The sequence below is a fragment of the Emys orbicularis genome, chromosome 12 (assembly GCF_028017835.1).
Source record: "Emys orbicularis isolate rEmyOrb1 chromosome 12, rEmyOrb1.hap1, whole genome shotgun sequence".
In the NCBI taxonomy this organism is placed as follows: Eukaryota; Metazoa; Chordata; order Testudines; family Emydidae; genus Emys; species Emys orbicularis.
The window spans coordinates 4,174,375-4,193,646 of NC_088694.1; the positions used below are offsets into that span (position 1 = coordinate 4,174,375).

Genomic DNA, 19,272 nt, shown 5'->3' on the forward strand with positions numbered 1-19,272 from the left:
TAATAAACTAATAGAGGGTCTAAACCATAAAACTACATGAGGACTTCCATTCTTAAAGCCACTAAACACTTGGCTGACAGTTGATTAAGGAGGAACGTGGATGCTATATTGTCCTTAATTGCCCCTTCTGTCAACACCATAGTTGTTCCTCCATTGAGGAGTGATCTAAGTAGGCCATACGAGTGAAACTGGCGCTTCTGTAGGTACCAGAAGGCAGTATTAGAAACAGTAGTCTCAGTAAGATGCAGAGATTAGAGCACATGCAGTAGCAATTAAAAGACTCCTTACTCTATACAACCAGTGCTCCTCAGCCCGGACCTGAAATGATTATTTTAGCAGGTGGGCAAGTCCAATTTCAATCCTTTACCAACACTGCTACTAAGAATGGCAGTTTTGGTGACAGACAATTGTACATCAAGGACTTGACTTAAGCCACTATTTTATTCACAGACAAATTAATATCTATGAGATGACTATGACTTCAGTTCTCTACTATCCAGAGATAAGTTTGGATAAATGACCTAAAGATATAAGGTTCTATATTCCATTATCAATCCCCAGAAGTTCTTAATATTTTTATTTCAGTGAATGACAACAGTGTGCCATAAGCAAAATACTGTCTATATTTGCATTACTACAGCTGCTCATTGCTGAAAATCAAAAGAAAAAAAACCAAAAACCTTACTTGAGTCACGACTGTTGTACGCCCATCCTGAGGCAGATAAAAAAGATGGCACTGGAGAGCTTGCCCGGCTGTCAGTCTCTACTTGCTGTGTAATATGACGCACAGTTTCTTTATTTTTTCTATTCTTTCTGCGTCCAGTGGGTTGCCAGCCATCCCCTGCTCCTTGTTCTGAGAAAGTGTTCTGTATTGCACTATCCTTGGCAGAACGCAATTCATTCCCTCCATAGTGAGATGGTGAAATTTGCTCCTCTTTGATACGCAAAGACCCATAGACCATGTCACTGGACCAAAGAGACTGGGATGAAATGTCATCGTGGCTATCTGTTTTTGGTTCCTGATCCTCTTTTCCATAACTGCTCCCTCCTTCATGACAGCTAGCAATGGCCGAATCTCCAGAAGAGTTCGCTGGACTTGTTCGTCGAGCTAACCACGGAGAAATACTCCTACCAGCCACCACTGCTGAAATCAAAGCATCTGTACTACTGCTGGAAGCAGCCCCAAGTTCATAATCAACAAGATCATCTGAGGCATCAGACTTTATACTTATGTCAAGAGCTGCTTTTATGAAATTGTGACAAGCTTGTACAATATCAGTCATTTGAAGATAGCTAGCAGCTGACATCACCTCAATGACATTTCTGCTCGTCAATGCTAAGTGTGCAGAATACATGAAGTCAATGATGGCTTTAAAGCCCTGTGCAGTTACAATGTCTAAATGAGTGACTGTGGCCTGGTCAGACGTCTTCTGCACCTGGCAGTAAAGAGTCTTGAAGTAGCGGCTGCTCCCGAGCAGAACATTTTTGTGAGCCTTAAAGATCTTCCCCTCCACTATAATGCAAACATCACAGAGGATGCCATGCTGTCTCTGCTCATTGAGCTCACGAAGCAGATGACGGTAATGGGAGGCAATCTCCATATCTTCCTTTCGGTTATTCATTTGGGAATCTTTGTGTTTTCTCGTCCACAGACTCTGGAGGGAGAAAGGAAAGTGTTACTTCAAAATGCAAAACAAATGTAAAAATGTATTTTGTCAATAGCACTGGTGAAAGGAAATGAAACTGCACCACACTAAATGCTCTTCTAGGATTATCTTGTCACCATAAAACAAAAATGATTGCCTAGCACAGATAGTGTGTTCCTTATGTGATTAATCTTATCCATAATGCTAGTATTCAAATAATTCACATTTTTAAGAGAAATCAGAGTGGAAGTTCAATCTCAAATATACAGGAACATCTCAGACATTATTTTACATGTACCATTGATTATACTTAAAATTAACACAGGATTATGGTGAAAAAGCTTATCAATAAGGGCTTGTCTACACAGTGGGATAATGCACACTATGGGAGGTGTGATTTCTGAAGTGCAGTAACATGTTGTGCATTAACTGTTGCGTGAATACCCTGCTGGTGTGCACTAAAGGTTCCCTAGTGTGCTTTAACATAGTACTGTTTCAAGCAGCACTAAGTCAGAGAACACTAGGGAATCTTTAGTGCACACCAGCAGTCAGCATGGTCCAATTAATGTGCAACACATTAGTGTTGTAGACAAGCTTTGTGTTATTGAAATGGTCCGGGTAAAATACCTGTCAGTTTTTTATCATTTAAGATTTGATTAACAAGAAGTAGAGTTGAAACTATGCTAACGGATGCAAACCACTGAATAGTATCCTGTAGCAGTAGTATTTCCTCAGGGGGGGAAAAAACCTTACATATAGCACACTAAATACTCAAACAGTAAAAGCCAATTGAAACTAGCCATTTACTTTGCTATATTGTTGCTTTGGGGCTATAATGCTGTTACTGTGTCAGAGAAAAATCAGAAAGATCTGAACCCACATTTTGGAAAATTTTAAATCCCCACTCAATCAAGTAAAGTTGTAATGTATGAAGACTATGAAGTTAATTTCACCTGAACTTTAACTCCTTTTCTATTTACGATCAAAACATTTGTAGTGTCATGATAAATAGTATTGTATACAATTTATTTGCCAGGCATACTTTTTGAACTGAATGGATTTGATTTATTCTCTATATAACCACCCTTTTTTCAATCAAGGGCCCCTAAAGCACTATTTGTTCACCAAATACTGTGGATGTATGCATAGTAAGGATTCTCTGACTCCCAAAACAGTATCTGTTGCATCAGACTTGGACTTTTACCCACTAATTCAGAAGACCCTCACAGCAGATTCCTGCCAAGACTGGATGACGTTACTAGCTTCACCAACATCAGTATATTTTCCCTGACCATCTTTAATTAATTTTTTTTTTTTTTAAACTGTCAGCAGAAGTCTCCCCTCTTAAAGCTGCTAAATGTTCAAGCTTGTTTCTTCTAAAGAAATTCATAAAACAAGGTTGGTTAAAGTTAACTTTTTTTCCATAATGCAAGTAGGATCAAATTCACAAGTGATGTGATAAACTACTATTTAATTTTCCAATATCAGCATGAACATAGTCCATATATGGTTTTCATATAGCATTAAATAAGTCACCTCTGTCCTATAGTCCGATTGATTTTTGTTCTGTGATGCCAGGAATTAAGCTCATTATCCATTCAGCTTCTATCAGACATGTGTTGTCCTTCCAGGGTCTTGAGAGAATTATTTCTGTTGACATGCACATTATCTTTGTCTCTCAGGTGAAATAATTCCATCTTCAGAAAAATTATTTTGAATACATGAAGCTGGCAAAGCCAAGACAATCTCCTGAAGCACTCCTCCCCAATACCATACCTCAGAATTCACTAGTTTTTCCAAAATTTCAATTGTGTGTGTAATTAGTTCCATAATTATTTTAAGGCTTCTCCAGCAGAATTTTTGCCCATCTCAAACCTAGTCTACTCATCTTGTTTGATCTCCATTGTAATAATTATTCTAAAATGCAGTTATAAATTAGGGTCTAATTGTTTAATAGCTGTGAGCCCATAGGAGCCTCCATTATAAAGCAGAGGATACTTCCTTATTTCATTTAGAAACTGAACTTTATTTTGATGAGGCAAGTTAACTGGAAGTGAGCAGTCCTGGGTCTGTCACTGAGCCTTGATCAAGCAGAAAACTCCCCCCTCCCATGAAAACGGGTTGACAGTGCTATGTAGAAGACCAAGATATTAGAGGTCTAGGGCCGCCACAGCTAGTATGGGCAATTATAAGTATTTCAACTTTTTCCAACTGCATTTTTGGTATTGCTCTGTGAAGCAGAAGGCTCACTCAGAAGTAGAGAAGCTCCTTGTTTCAAGCTGGAACAAAATATCCATGGCAAGGGCAGACTATTCCTCTGCCTGGAAAATCTGAGTAGTTTTACCATACTCCCTGTACTGAGTGCCTTACAAGTCAGTCATTGCACAGAATGAAAAGTTGTGATGCCTTCATTCCTTCCCCATCCCATGAAAGTAGCTAGTATGCAAAACTAAGTCATCTCCAATGACTTTCAGAAATTGGGATGTGGAGATAGTCTTGATCAATAGATGTATAGTATGCTATAAGACTTCTCTCAAACTTCAGAAGATGAGCGACTGTTTCACACATTGCTTTGTCTGCAGAGGTTCCTTGAGGTCTGCAAGAATATAACTGTCTCCTCAGGAATGTGAAAATCCCATGGCGTAGTATCTTCTGGTGCCAGTCACATGATCTTTGACCAGCGATGCTTGAAAATAGTAGCCTCTTCCAAGGGCAGAGGAATCCTTGGACAGGTAGAACTGGTAGCCATGTGTTATTTTTGGTGTTTAAATTCCAGACGGAGTAAACCCTAGATTTTCCTCCTTGGGAATATCTATCCTCTTCCTTGGGAGTAGCCAGAAGCTCTTTTAAAGAAGCACCAGGGAAAACAAGACCCATAAGAGGGCTAGCCTTTCTGGCACGAATTAAAAGAGGCTGATGCTATGTACCTGCAGAATATCTGGATGACATCACTGCAGGTAGATTTCCAGGTTCAACAAGAAGTCCTCAGATATAGGTGTTCTGGAGATTGCACTGGAAGACATTACACATGCCACAAATCTTGGCCCACGTCTACACTACTGCGGTAAGTCAACTTAAATTACGTGAATAACATAGCTAGAGTCGATGTAGCTTAGGTCGACGTAGGGGTTGACAGGAGACACTCTCCCATCGACTTACCTTGCTCCTCTCGTTCCCGGTGGAGTACTGGGTCGACTGGAGAGCGCTCTGCCATCGATTTAGCGGGTCTTCACTAGACCCGCTAAATCGACCACCAGTGCATTGATTGCCAGAGCGTCGATCCAGCGGTAGCGTAGACACAGCCTTAGAGACCCTATACAAGAATTAGACAGAGTCTTCTCTCATCAAAGTGAGAGAACATTTGAAAATCAGTTGGACTTGGAAGGAAAAAACTGTTAGATCTGTCTAGGCTAGAAATACTGTGATCGATGATTTGAACATGACTGCCACAGCATCATAATATTGTACCAGTGGGCTCGTGAAAGCCCCCTTCTCAGATGGAAGGACAGTATTTTTGATTAAAGTGGCCACTGCTGCATCTACTTTTAGAGGCTGTAGAAGTCAGCTTTGCCTTTTAGGACATTGGAACAACCATATAGGATCAGATGTGTGGTCCATCATCCATCCATCCATTCAAAGGAAGATGCAAGAAATCTCACAGTTATGAAGCGAACAGGGTGTGTGTGTGTGTGTGTGTGTGTGTGTGTGTGTGTGTGTGTGTGTGTGTGTGTGTGTTCATTCTTTCCTTTCGGTGTTCCCATTCCAACATGAAAGTTTACATGAAAGGGAGCAACTTCTTGGACTTCGTTGGAAACAGGCTCCCCTTGGAGTTACTTTTCCTCATTTTGCTATGAATATCAAGCGTATTTAGCAACATTTTCACCCATCTTGAAGAATTTAGGCAGCAGCAGCCTTTCTTGGGTTTCTTCTTCAATGCCTTCCATCTCAAGTTCAGAGAATTTCCCTAGCATTTGATAAGGAAGACCTCTGCCACTACTTGTGTTTCCTTCAGCTTGTTTTGGCTATATGTATATTTTTACTGTGTGTGTTGTCTGCCTTCTGGATATACATCTCATTACTAGTTATCTTCCAACAGAGAAAAGCCATTTGTACCACAGTGATGAAATCAGTGTAAGTGTCTAGATTGAAGATGGCTAGGATAAAGGAATCTGTGCTAGCTTGTGATGTGAATCTCCTGCTGCTTTTCTTAGTTTTTCGGTTTGTTTTAAAGTCAAGCAGGGCTTCTTTAACTAGACCCTTTTGAGACTGAGCCCCTGGAGCTAACCTGAATCGATCTTTACTAGCCTTGTCCTTACAGACAGAGCACTTGCTAGCCTCACTGAATGAGGAGAGCTTCTCACTGGATTTGGCTATTTCCTGTTCAGTATATTCTGACCAGATTCTAGAGTCTAGCAATAAAGGACCAAGTATTGCCTTCCCTCCCACTTACCAAGACCTTGGCAGAAGATGCAGCCTCTGGGCAGGATGAAAGAATCACGAACCAAAGAAGGGCAGGAGTTGGATGATACATTTGGGGGGTGAAACTCTGGACTCTCCCCAAAAATATTTCCCTATGGGGCAGGGTCTTTGGAGTGTAGGCCATGCAAATCTGCCAGGAATCTTGAGGCAGAGGGCTGACAGTAAGTAGCTATGGTATTGTCAGACAAGACAGAGGCAGACTGCATGAGAACTAAAGCCAGTTTGGAGTGTGGATCGGCCCAAATAAAGTGGGGGAGCTCAATTATTCTGCTCTGAGTTCAGGCTCTACTAAAATATTAAATACAAGAGTGGTAAGAGTACTGGAAACCAGGCTCTGCAGGGCCATGAAAAGTGGCTTACTGCAAAAGCACCGTAGTTGTATTATTGTAGCACCTAAAAGCCTTAGTCATGGACCAACATCCCACTGTGGTAGAACAAACACGAACAAAAAGACCGCCCTGTCCCACAAAGCTTACAATCGAAGGATAATACAAGAGACAAAATAGAGTAAAAGAAAACAATGAGACAATATTGGTCAGCATAACAGACAATGGTCTCAGCAGTTAGACCACTGATGTGCTATCAACTTTTTCTAGGTATCATGGAACAATAAAAGTTTAAGAACCGTTTTGAAGGAGCATCTTTCGATAACTTTGCAGATGTTTATGGAGGGGCTCCTCCCAAGTGTGATGGACAGCATAGGAGAAAACATGAAAGTGCTTATTTAAAAGTTTAATAAGTAGGAAATGGAGGGTGGCATCAGCAGCCAATCAGAGGCGGGAGTCAACTTCTTGACAGACAATGACATGACAGGTAGGGTGGAGATAGGCCGTGAAGGACCTTGAAAGTGAAGACAAGTTGCTTATGTTTGATGCAAAGAGATGTGCTGCATGCTGAGAATTTTCTAATCTTCGGGTTCTTAGTCTCAGAGCTAGCTTGCTCCCCTTCCCTCAAGTAAATGAATCTAACAAAAATCACTCAACAGTAAATCTGAAACTGGCAGAATAGCTACAAAAGAAAAGTGGAAAAAACTGATAACACCTCACTACTGGAAAGAAAGATTGAATTTCTCATTCCTGTCTCCCTAAATTTAAGAAAGTCTGGAGACTGCTATCTTCAGTCTTTGGAGAAACTTCTTGTGGGTCTTTCCAGAGGGAGTGATAGGCAGGAGAAGACAAAAAAATACTTTCTGACATAAATTCGCAAGGTGGTGAAAATATTATTTGTGAGGACTAGTGGCCATAGCACCAAGAGAATTCCACATTATCTGTCATCTTCAAATTTGTGGGCAATAATAAGAATATTTGTGTTCAGTTTGACTAGTAAAGTTTAACATCCTCCAATTTGAGAGAAACAGTTATAAATTACTTGATCCGTGTCACAGAACCAGTCATCTTATATACTTTGTTCCACATTCACCACATTTATAACGTCATTGTACTTTTTATATAAGAGGTCTTTGGGGGAGAAAATTAAATATGCCTCAAATTCAGAAGAATTAGGTTTTTTTGTCTACCCATGTCAAACTAGAGCATCTGTTTTATGTCAAGGATCACTGGGGAATTAGCACAAGTTAAATTTAAGGCAATTTGCTAGTAGTTAATTCAGTAAGCTTCAAAATCCTCCTCTCCCGTGTTCCAGTTTTACACACTGGTTGGGGTTTTAAGATTTTGGGTTTTCTACCCTCCTTTGGGATTAGATATAGCTATTTATGAGAAATAATGGAAGGAGTTCTATAGAAATGGAGCCCCTCCAACGACTAATGGAAGCATCTGAGACTAAAGAAAAATAAATTGTGGAGCAGAAGTCAATTTTAGAAAAACAGATCATCACATAGACAAAACTATTAAAATGTGAGCTTATCAAAGCTCTTTTTAATACTCTGAACAAGATCTCAATTAACTCGGATTGGATTATTTAGGCCTGAGTTCTACTTAGTATTTAAATGTAATGTGGCTCCTGAAAGAGTTAAATAGAAATATTTAATAAGCAAAGTCCTAGTTTTGAAGAAAATGGCATTTTTTAAAAAATGAAAATATTTACTAGATGAAGTCATACATGTGCCCAACACATTTCTACTAACCCAGATGAAAGATTTCAAAAAATAAAATAGTCAATAACTGACAACTTCTGGAATGATTTCACTAACAATAATAGGGTCCATTAATAGATGTACAAAATTAAACCAACATAGCATCAGAGTATTAAAATTCAGGTCTCAATTAAATTAACAAACTTGAAAGTTTTACTATTAAGTGTATGGATTAGCATTATTCTAACTTTGGTTCACGAGGGGTTTTAGTTCTATATTTTGAAACATCTACTGCATGGTCTCCACATCTCTGTGAGTGAGTGAGTGTGACAGACAGACACACACCTCTACCGATCTCTCTGACATGCTTTAATTCTCCAAAGTCTAATGTTAGTAAGACTCTTGAAAATGCATCTCTTTTTGTTTAATCTGAAGTTCCAGTTTTGGATCAGAACAGTCTGCACAGTTATCAAAAGCAAAACGTAAGTAAGAGCTGTATTGGCTTTTTTGGCAGACATTATGTTACCAATATTTCACTCATCACAAAACAGTATTACCTACTTAAATAATTACTGATGTCATTAAAAATATTTTCTGAAACTATATTTATTTAGGAAGTTAACCTCTTTACAAATCCTTGCCATGTAAATATCAGGAGACAAAACAATCATTACAACAATGAGCTTTAGAGAAACTTACAGTAATAAAATAGAGATCTGATGATTAAATAAGGTGTTACCATACTACAGAGTGAGCATCTTCATACTACCATAACATGATGTTTTGGTGATTTTATAAAACTGAGTGAAACTTCTGATTACACATTTAACAAACCAGGTAGGTCTATCAGTTGTTAATATTAAAAAAAGTTGGAAAGTGCATTTCTTTTTTGAGGGGCGGGGAGTGGGGGAAAAGATGAGTATACTCTGAGTACTGAATAAATCGTAACCAAATAGCTAAGTAACTACAGTATTTGTCCTCTATCTATAGTGTTGGGTACACAATTGGTGCATCAATTTTTACATAACCACCACCTCCCACATTTTTGAATGATTCCTCTAGTGTTGGACTATTTATCTTTTTCCAAGGCTACCAGTAACCTTGCAGCTACTAGCAGATGAGAGATTAATTCTTCACTTCCTTGTGTGTGACCATTTCTGATAGAAAGTCCAGGAGGATTACCAAAGGATCAATAAATATCCAACAATTGTGGTATTTGGTAATAAGCTGCATCCTAATACTCTCTAATGAGTGGACATGTCCACCATATATGCATAAATCGTCTCTCACTCCACAATTTCTTCAGCACTTATCCCCTATATATAGGAGATAAGTGCTGAAGAAATTGTGGAGTGAGAGAAGATTTATGCATATATGGTGGACATGTCCACTCATTAGAGAGTATTAGGATACATATAGATAGATAGATAGATAGATAGATAGATAGATAGATAGATAGATAGATAGATAGATAGATAGATAGATAGATAGACAGACAGACAGACAAACCTGACCAATATGAGGTACCCCTGAAAAAACATCTTAGTCTAAATCTCAGATTGAGAATGCTGGTCCTCTTTTCCAGATCAAATCCCATTTTTCTTGGGTAATGTGTCTATCCAGATCCTTTCACCAGTATATCATATGTGATGTCACTAAAATTTTAGTTTCATAAATTCTACCTTTGCGCTGCTATGTATTCCTCCTTAATTCCACGGAATTTTACTTTACGCAACCCATTTCCAATACACAACTATAACATGCAAACGTCCAGCCTTTAGGAAAAACTTCAAATAGAATGTATTCAAGTTTAAAGTGTTGTATAATTTCCTACTTGGAAAATATTCATTGGGGGTCACAACAGAAACAGAGCTTCCTCAAAAAAAAAAAAAAAAAAAAAATATTAGCAACACGTTTATAAAATATCCAATAATGTGGTATGAACCGAGGTTGAAAAAGTAGGGCACCACCACCCCAGACCTCCATCTACAACAGTCTGTCTGATTTCCTATGGTAGTTACATAAATACTAACAAGCAACCCACTGCTTACCTTCACTGCAGTGTTAGCTTGCATTAACTGCACTCAAGTTAGCCTAGTTCACATGACAGCGGTCCCACAAAATATTTGAGCTGCACAGAGTGTATTAGCAGCACAGAATAGCTGAGCTCCCACTCCATTACTAGCTCAACCCACACCTCCTGCCCCGACTAGCCTGCTAGCTAGAGTTTAAAGCACCACTTCACTCAATCTAGAGTTTTGTGTGTGCAAGGGTGTCAGGTTAGGGCAGCCCTCAAATTATACCTCAAACTAACACTGCAATATGGGCAATCCCCCAAAGAATCACTGTGCTGCCTAAGGACAAGAGTTCCCCTCATGGCAGGTATGCAAGAGTCCCCTCCCGCAACTCAAGAGATGGGTGTAGCCTGTGTGATTACAAGTCTCCTGTTGGTTCAACAAGTGAAAAAATCAGGCTGTCAATCGCAGTTAACTCAAAAAAATTAATCGCAATTAATTTCTGTTTTAATCGCACTGTTAAACAATAGAATACCAATTGAAATTTATTAAATATTTTGGATGTTTTTCTACATTTTCAAATATATTGATTTCACTTACAATACAGAATTCAAAGTGTACAGTGCTCATTTTATATTATTTTTATTACAAATATTTGCACTGTAAAAATGATAAACCAAAGAAATAGTATTCACCTCACACAAGTACTGTAGTTCAATCTCTTTACCGTGAAAGCACAACTTACAAATGTAGATTTTCTTTGTTACATAACTGCACTCAAAAACAAAATGACGTAAAACTTTAGAGCCTACAAGGCCACCCAGTCCTCCTTCTTGTTCAGCCACTCGCTAAGACAAATAAGTTTGTTTACATTTATGGGAGATAATGCTGCCCACTTCTTATTTATACTGTCACCTGAAAGTAAGAACAGGCGTTCACATGGCACTTTTGTAGCTGGCATTGCAAGGTATTTACGTGCCAGATATACTAAACATTTGTATGCCCAACATTTGTATGCCCCTTCATGCTTTGGCCCCCATTCTGGAGGACATGCTTCCATGCTGATGACGCTCAAAAAAAAAAAAAAAAAAGTTAATTAAACTTGTGACTGAACTTCTTGGGGGAGAATTGTAGGTCTCCTGCTCTGTATTACCTGCATTCTGCCATATATTTCATGTTATAGCAGTCTCGGATGGTGACCCAGCATGTTATTCATTTTAAGAACACTTTCACTGCAGATTTGACAAAATGCAAAGCAGGTACTAAAGTGAGATTTCTAAAGATAGCTACCACACTCGACCCAAGGTTTAAGAATCTGAAGTGCCTTCCAAAATCTGAGAGGGATGACGTGTGGAGCATGCTTTTAGAAGTCTTAAAAGAGCAACACTCCGATGCAGAAAATACAGAACCCGAACCACCAAAAAAGAAAATCCACTTTTTGCTGGTGGCATCTGACTCAGATGATGAAAATCAACAGGCGTCGGTCTGCACTGCTTTGGATCGTTATTGAGCAAAACCCATCATCAGCATGGATGCATGTCCTCTGGAATGGTGGCTGAAGCATGAAGGGACACATGAATCTTTAGCGCATCAGGCACAAATATCTTGCAACGCCAGCTACAACAGTGCCATGCGAACGCCTGTTCTCCCTTTCACCTGACATTGTAAACAAGAAGTGGGCAACATTGTCTCCTGCACATGTAAACAAGCTTGTTTGGTCTGAACGATTGGCTGAACAAGAAGTAGGACTGAGCGGACTTGTAGGCTCTAAAGTTTGACGTTGCTTTATTTTTGAAAGCAGGTTTTCTTTGCGCATAATTCTACATTCGTAAATTCAACTTTCATGATAAAGAGACTACACTACAGTACTCGTATAAAGTGAATTGAAAAATACTACCTTTAATTTTTACAGTGAAAATATTTACAATAAAAATTAAATATAAAGTGAGCACTGTACACTTTGTATTCTGTGTTGAAATTGAAGATATTTGAAAATGTGGAAAACACCCAAACATATTTAAATAAATGGCATTCTATTATTAACATCGCGATTAATTTTTTTAATCGCTTGACAGCCCTAGAAAAAATTAACTGAAACTAGTGATATCTTTGACCACTAGGATTAATTAGACTATTTTTCAATTTGTAAAAAGCTACATCCCATGAAAAGAAACCAGAGGTAAATAAATGGCATGCTCTCAAACCCTGTCTGGGTGATATACACCGATAAATAGCTGCAAATTTTTGAATTCCTAAAATTAAATCTTCATTGTAGAAAGACAGAAACATTGCAATTGTCTACTACTTTGACAGTGTTATATAACAGATACTATAGGGATCAGGCTATTTATAGTTTTTTAATACCACTTTTATTGTACAAGTGCATAAATTATTCTGCTAACCAATCTGAGCAGAGGACGTTTTAATTGATAAAAATAGCTAACAAACCTTGGAGAACTCATTTCCAATGGTTTAGAAAACGTGTGTTAGATATACCATTCAAAGGGTTTAGTATTTTACCAGGCTTAACTTTGAAATATGGTCAATCCCACCACTGCTCTGCATTACTATGCCCAAGCCAAGTACAGCCTCTCACTTTCCAGAGAACAAAGGAATAAGGAGAGACAGCATCACCAATCTCCGACATAGAAAGTCTCTCTAGTCTACGGGACCTTTCTGATTGATCTATCAGTTATTATAACACCCTCCAGAGGGAGGAAAATCTGTACTCTGGTGAAGGAAGGTTGCCACAACACTGCCTTCCAAGAGGCCAGTGAACCATGAAAGCTCATCTGTAGGGACTCTGACAAATCCTCCCCCACCTAAACAATCAACTGTAGTCTGAACATATTTTCTCCACAAGCTAATGTGCAAATATAGTAATTTGATTCTACTGAAAGCATATTAATAAACAGACTGCAAAAATAGTATAGAAATTGTTTCTAAACAAAAATGCACTTACACATAATATCAGAGGGGTAGCCGTGTTAGTTTTACTATTATGTGTAAAAAGATCCAGACTAACTATGGGCTCTTAAACCTCAGCAAATTTAATTTTATTTAGCCATATGTCAACTTATAGCTATAGGTCAGAGTGACACTGCTCACATTTTTACAGGCTAGGCCTGAAACTAAGTATTAAAAATACTGATAGAATGAACCTAGTTCTACACATACTGTAAATTCAAAAATTTTCTAGTAAATTGCAGATACACACAATGTAACCAAGTCAATGTAATCAGTTGGTGAACAATTTACTGTACTTAGAATTCTCGTTTACTTCTTTAACAAATTAATAAAATACAGCCTGATTTGACACAGAAAATAACAGTGAGTCAAAGCTTATGGACCATCTTGTTCCCATGTTCTAATCCATTTTTTTGTAAAATGAGAAACTGTTTTACACACAACAAAATAGTCATTATCTACTAAATAAAACAATAGGATCAAAGCTGCAGACTTCAGAGCACTAAATCAGGGAGCCTCCTTCAATTGTACCAATCCTTGTTAAAATATTCTTAGAACGTTAATACAGAATTGATTAGATACCACCCTAAACTAGAAACCTCAGTCAAAATGACAGTTACTTGAGGTTGTTTTATTAGAAGTTGAACTTCCACAGGAAGTCCAACAATGAAGGACTTCATCGAAGTACATCTGTTTCAGGTGGCCAACACTAGAATATCTTACTTTTCACAACATTATCTTTGATGGACAAAGTATCTTAGTACTTATTCTAAATTTAACAACGAATTCTAAACTTTAGAGTACCAAATGTTCTACACTTCACAAAAGTAGTATTTCAATGCTAAATCAGTCACTGCAAAGATAATACTTATTGCTTCAACTGAATAAGGTTTTTTTCCAAGTAATATTCTCTCTTCACCTCAAATGTCATAAGGTGAGATATTTTAAAATACAGCTGAGAAAAAACTATTTAGTTTTCAGACTGAATTAGTATCTGAAATTTAGAATCTTAAGGGCACAACCCTGCACTAATCTTATCTCCACTGTGCTAAGTACTCTAAGCAATTAAAAAATTGTTGATTTTACACCATCAATACCTAGGCATAAAGATATGCCCTCAGGACAGAGTAGCAGCCTTACTAAAACTGAGAAATCATCAGTTAAATTAGAACAGTCCTTTAAAATAGGATAGTCCTATAACCGTTTCCTGTCAACATTACACATATGAGTAGTCCCAAGATTAAGATTTAACCCAATTAAAATTAAAGGGTTCCAAAAAAACCTGCTACATCATACTTTAGTCATGAATAAAATGAGAGGCAGAAAACGCACTTCATGGGTGCAAGGTAAGTCTACAGAACTGTCCCCGACAAAAATCTCGGAGACAAACAACAACAACAATTCTAAGGTATTTTGCTTCCTTTGCTCAGAAGGAAAACAGCAACCTACCTACCATGGGGGAAAAGCTTAACTGGAATATAGACAAAAAAATTCAAGTGTTGCTCACAGATATCAAGATAAAACAGATTCAGCTAACAGATTAAGGAAGAACTGAAACTCAGTCCAAAAGTTTACCATTTAAAATTAAGGGAAAGAGAAACATGGGATGCATTCATTTATCACATGCCCATGTCCTCACCCCCCCACGCACCCCCTAGCATTCCAACATTTTTAAAATTCCAGTGCAGACGAACTCTGCTAGGTTGGATCACACTTTCAACTCTGCTGCTTGCAGAATAGGACACAGGATGCTTGTCAATTTCACTTGGCTCTAGTTGAGAACACTGGAAAAATAAAATGTACAGGAATGCAGGCATAGGTGTGTTCTTACACTACTACAAATTCATTGGAAAACAGAAAAACGGAAGAGGATTGTGTCTGTGCTTGGGTTACTCCACCTACTTAATGTGTCAGAAAAAGCAGCAGAATGAAAGCGCTGACGGATGAGGATTCCCAGTAGTCACTCTCCTGCTACTCATGCTTGCAATGGAAGAGCTCATTCTCCAGAAGCAGAGCCTATTTCTGTAAGGATGTATTTCGGGGGGGGGGGGGGGGGGGGAATGTACAGAAGAGAATCTTAGGGATAAGATGGATGATAGAGTACTTCCAATATAAGTTTTCAAGAAAATGTGTTTATACTGGATGTTCAAAGACGCACTCGGTTTGCACAATGTTTAAAAGCACAGCTTGATTAAGCAGTTGTCAGACAGAAGTAAGCACCCTTAATTTGATTCAAGAAACAAGTCCTTTTGGCCAGGAAAAAAAAAAATCAAAATTGTGAATTCCAGATTCCTTCAAATATAGACCAATATCTGTGGTAAGGACAAATTGGACCTTTGGACCTGTCGTGTCACTGAGAACTAGACATGACTTGCAAAAGAGTATGATGAAGGCACTCCAATATACCATCTTGTCCCTATAGATAGAGAATGAAGACATGTAGTTAAGGCCCAGAATGGGTACTTGCCCTTATTTTTACTCCTGCAACCTCTACCCCTAGAAAGCACTGTCTTCTAATCTGAGAATCATTATGGATAAAGCAGAGATCTTTACTTTTATTAGATTTTTACATAAGCAGAGAATGTTCAGCTGATAAGCCACTTAAGTATCAAGAACAAGTAATAGCAGTGATGAAACAAAAGTAACAGTCATTGACAGGACAACTTTTCATAACTAGGAGATCCTTAGGACATGTAGGATTGGGAGACATTCATCAGAGGGATTTCAGCATGTCTTTTGTCCCTTTTTCCTTCATCAGCTTCTAATTTCTCTTTAAAGAGATAACGGCTTCCTCTGCACACACAGACTACAAGAGGTATTCTTTGTCTCCCCGTGAAACATTCCTTTCTTCATAAGTTTAGGCCTGATCCTGCAAAGACCAACACATGCCTTGATTTCAATGGAATCAGTAAATTAAGCTGAGCTTTGTAGAACTGAGACCTAAAATTGCATTTGGCTGTGAATATCTAGTATGTAATCTGAATGTAAACATCACTGATTGATAAATCTACTTTCCAAGAGCATCCTACATCTGGAGGGTTTGTGCTTAGGGATCTTCACTATCACAAACTCTACTAAACTCAAAGGAAATGTAACTATAGCAAGTAGCATCCACGGCATTTTATACTTAATGGGACAATGACAAAGTGAACACATTTGAAACGTTTCGAAACTACTGCTTCGTAAAATAAAATAAAAAACAGGTGATGTCATAGCCCGGGACCTCTCCATGTTGATCGTGTCCATTAAGACCACTTCTTCTCAATATTCATGGTGTAATGAGCCTGCAACTATAATTAGCATAATCTGGTTGAGAAATATGCAACTGAATTAGTTGAGACTAATTTCAAACTGCAGAAATATTAGGACATCACTGACGTTACTACAGGAAAATTTCTTCCTTTTAGAAATTCTTATGATGTCAAGAACACAGAAAGACACCCAATTCAATCAATACAAGAATGGTTGGCAACTACACCCTGGGCATATTTACATGTTCTAACAGATCAATGGATGAAGGAGGGAGTCAACTGATTCAGTCAGGCTATTTCCAAGCACTCTAGCTCAGAGAACAGGTTCAAACTCTCAATCTGTATGGTGCAGATTAAGTCAGGAAACTTAAAACATGGTAGAAGATGACAGCTTAGACATCAGTGGAGTCTACAGTTAGAAGATCAGCTCTCCTCCTAGAAGAGGTCAAGGTGTCTGATGGGCCAGAAATATTTATATTCTTTAGACCATGCTACTACAATGCTGGAGATAAACAAAAACACATTAAAACCCCAACAGCCAGAACTGAAATAAGTGGGAGCAATCAATACAGATTTCAACCTGTGCTCCCAAATCTTGATGGTCAAGCCTTAAATACTGGTCAAATTGGCTATCAAGAGCTATGACCATGCCTCAAGTCCTCAAGGGCCATCTGGCTACAACTGAGTCTCTTGAAACCAATCCAGAATCCTCCCGCTCCAACAAATAGATTCTACAAAAAGGTAAGCTGTACACTATCAGAAAAGGCAGAAAGTGTCAAAACTTGTTAAAATACCAGTTTATTAGTTCAGGCTAATGTTGAAGATGAAGGCATGCTTTCAGAGAAAAACGAGAAACTTCAAAAATAAAAGCATGGTAGAGCATTTAGGCCTGGTCTACACTAACGAGGGAAGTCTCTCTAAGTTAGGGGGTCTCAAACATGCGGCCCGTGGGGTTCTTTCGTGCGGCCAGCCAAGCTCCCCCCGCCCCCCGCCTACCCCGTGCCACCGCGAGCCCCGCGCCGCTCCCTGAAGCAGCTGAACTACTGTATGTCCCTGCAGCCCCGGGCAGGGGGGTGGGAGGCAAGTAGAGGGCTCTGTGCTCTTGCAGCTCCCATTGGCCGGGAACTGGGAACCGCGGCCAATGGGAGCTTTGGGGGAGGTACCTGGAGGAGCAGCAAGAGCAGCACATGGTGCCGTTTCCCCTCCCGCCCCCCCCCAGGGACTCCGGCTGCTTCCTGGAGCAGAGCAGAGCAGAGCAGAGCGGAGCGGGGCCGGGGACAGGGCAGGCAGGGAGCCTGCCCTGGCCGCGGTGCGCGGCGCTGCCACCCCGGATCCGCTCTAGGTAAGCGGCGCCAGGTCGGAGCCCATACCCCGCACCCCTTCTGCACCTCAACCCCCTGCCCAGAGCCCCCTGCCGCACCCCTCACCCCTCCTGCACTCCAACCCCCTGCTGCACCCCTCATCCCAACTCTCTGCCCTGAGCCCCCTGCCGCACCCTGCACACCTCCTGCACTCCCTGCCCTGAGCCCCCGCCGCACCCTGCACACCTCCTGCACCCCACACCCCAATTCCCTGCCATACCCTGCACACCTCCTGCACCTCAACTCCCTGCCCTGAGCCCCCGCCACACCCCAATTCCCTGCCGTACCCTGCACACCTCCTGCACCTCAACTCCCTGCCCTGAACCCCCGCCACACCCCACACCCCAATTCCCTGCACACCTCCTGCACCTCAACTCCCTGCCCTGAACCCCCGCTACACCCCACACCCCTCCTGCGCCCCCTGGGGGCAGGGAGGGGGCAGAGTTGGGTGAGGACTTCGGGGAAGGGGTCGGAATGGGGGCAGGGAAGGGGCGAGAAGAGGCGGGGCCTCATGGAAGGGGTGGAGTGGGGGCGGGGCCAGGAGCCGCAAGTGGGGGCATGTCAGTGATGTGGCCCTCGGGCCAATGCACTAGTCCTCATGCGGCCCTCGAGGTCATCTGAGTTTGAGACCCCTAATCTAAGTGATGCTATTAAAGTTACGCAAGATACTTAACTTAAGTCAACGAGCTCAGATCAATTTACAGCGGTGTCTACATCACGCTATGTCAACGGGAGATGGTCTCCCACCAACAACATAGCTTCCGCCTCACAGGGAGGTGGAGTACTGAAGGCGAGGGGAGAATGCTCTCCCATCAACTTATCGCGTCTTCACCAGACCTGCTAAATAGGACAAGAAGCAATGGGTTTAAATTGCAGGAAGGGTGGTTTAGGTTGGACATTAGGAAAAACTTCCTGTCAGAGTGGTTAAGCACTGGAATAAATTGTCTAGGGAGGTTGTGCAATCTCCATCATTGGGGATGGTCTAAATACTTAGTCCTGCTTTAGGTGCAGGGGACTGGACTAGATGACCTCTTGAGGTCCCTTCCAGTTCTATGAAATCAATACCTGCTGCATTGGTCACAGCAGTGCCGATTTAGCCCATAGTGAAGACAAGCCCTTACCCTCAATGGCTTTGAGGGAAAAGCTAACAGCATGATGTTCCATGACAGATTGAAATGCAAGATAAATTAGGCAACAACAGTTTAAACTTTACAACAGGGGCACACACAGGTTTGTATTCTTTAATTAAAAGTTAACTGAAAGAAAGTTAAAGAAAGAAAATATGGGTTTTTAAACAACTGTGTAAGTTTTTACCATCTAAGTAAATTTTAGAATAAACCCACTTTCCTCTTAATAGTCACAAGCAGAATTCAAGGTTTAATATTTCTCCTACAACAGTCGAGGACATTCAACATTCTAGAGCAGCACAGGCATTGCAACTCTCTGAGCTGTTTGTATATTACTGGTATATTATTCCTACAACTCTTATAGGAGAAAGACAATTCTGATAAACAGAAAAAC

At 40.1% G+C, this 19,272-nt stretch overlaps 1 protein-coding gene across 1 annotated transcript in view; it reads right to left on the reverse strand.

The window, feature by feature from the left end:
* The window catches only part of ZBTB46 (zinc finger and BTB domain containing 46), a 99,989-nt gene that overhangs the window by 71,097 nt on the left and 9,620 nt on the right, over nt 1–19,272 (reverse strand). The window contains exon 3 of the mRNA XM_065414338.1: nt 686–1,655. Within this exon, the coding sequence (XP_065270410.1) occupies nt 686–1,622 (937 nt within the window). The 5' untranslated portion in view covers nt 1,623–1,655. The remainder of the gene's footprint in view (nt 1–685; nt 1,656–19,272) is intronic.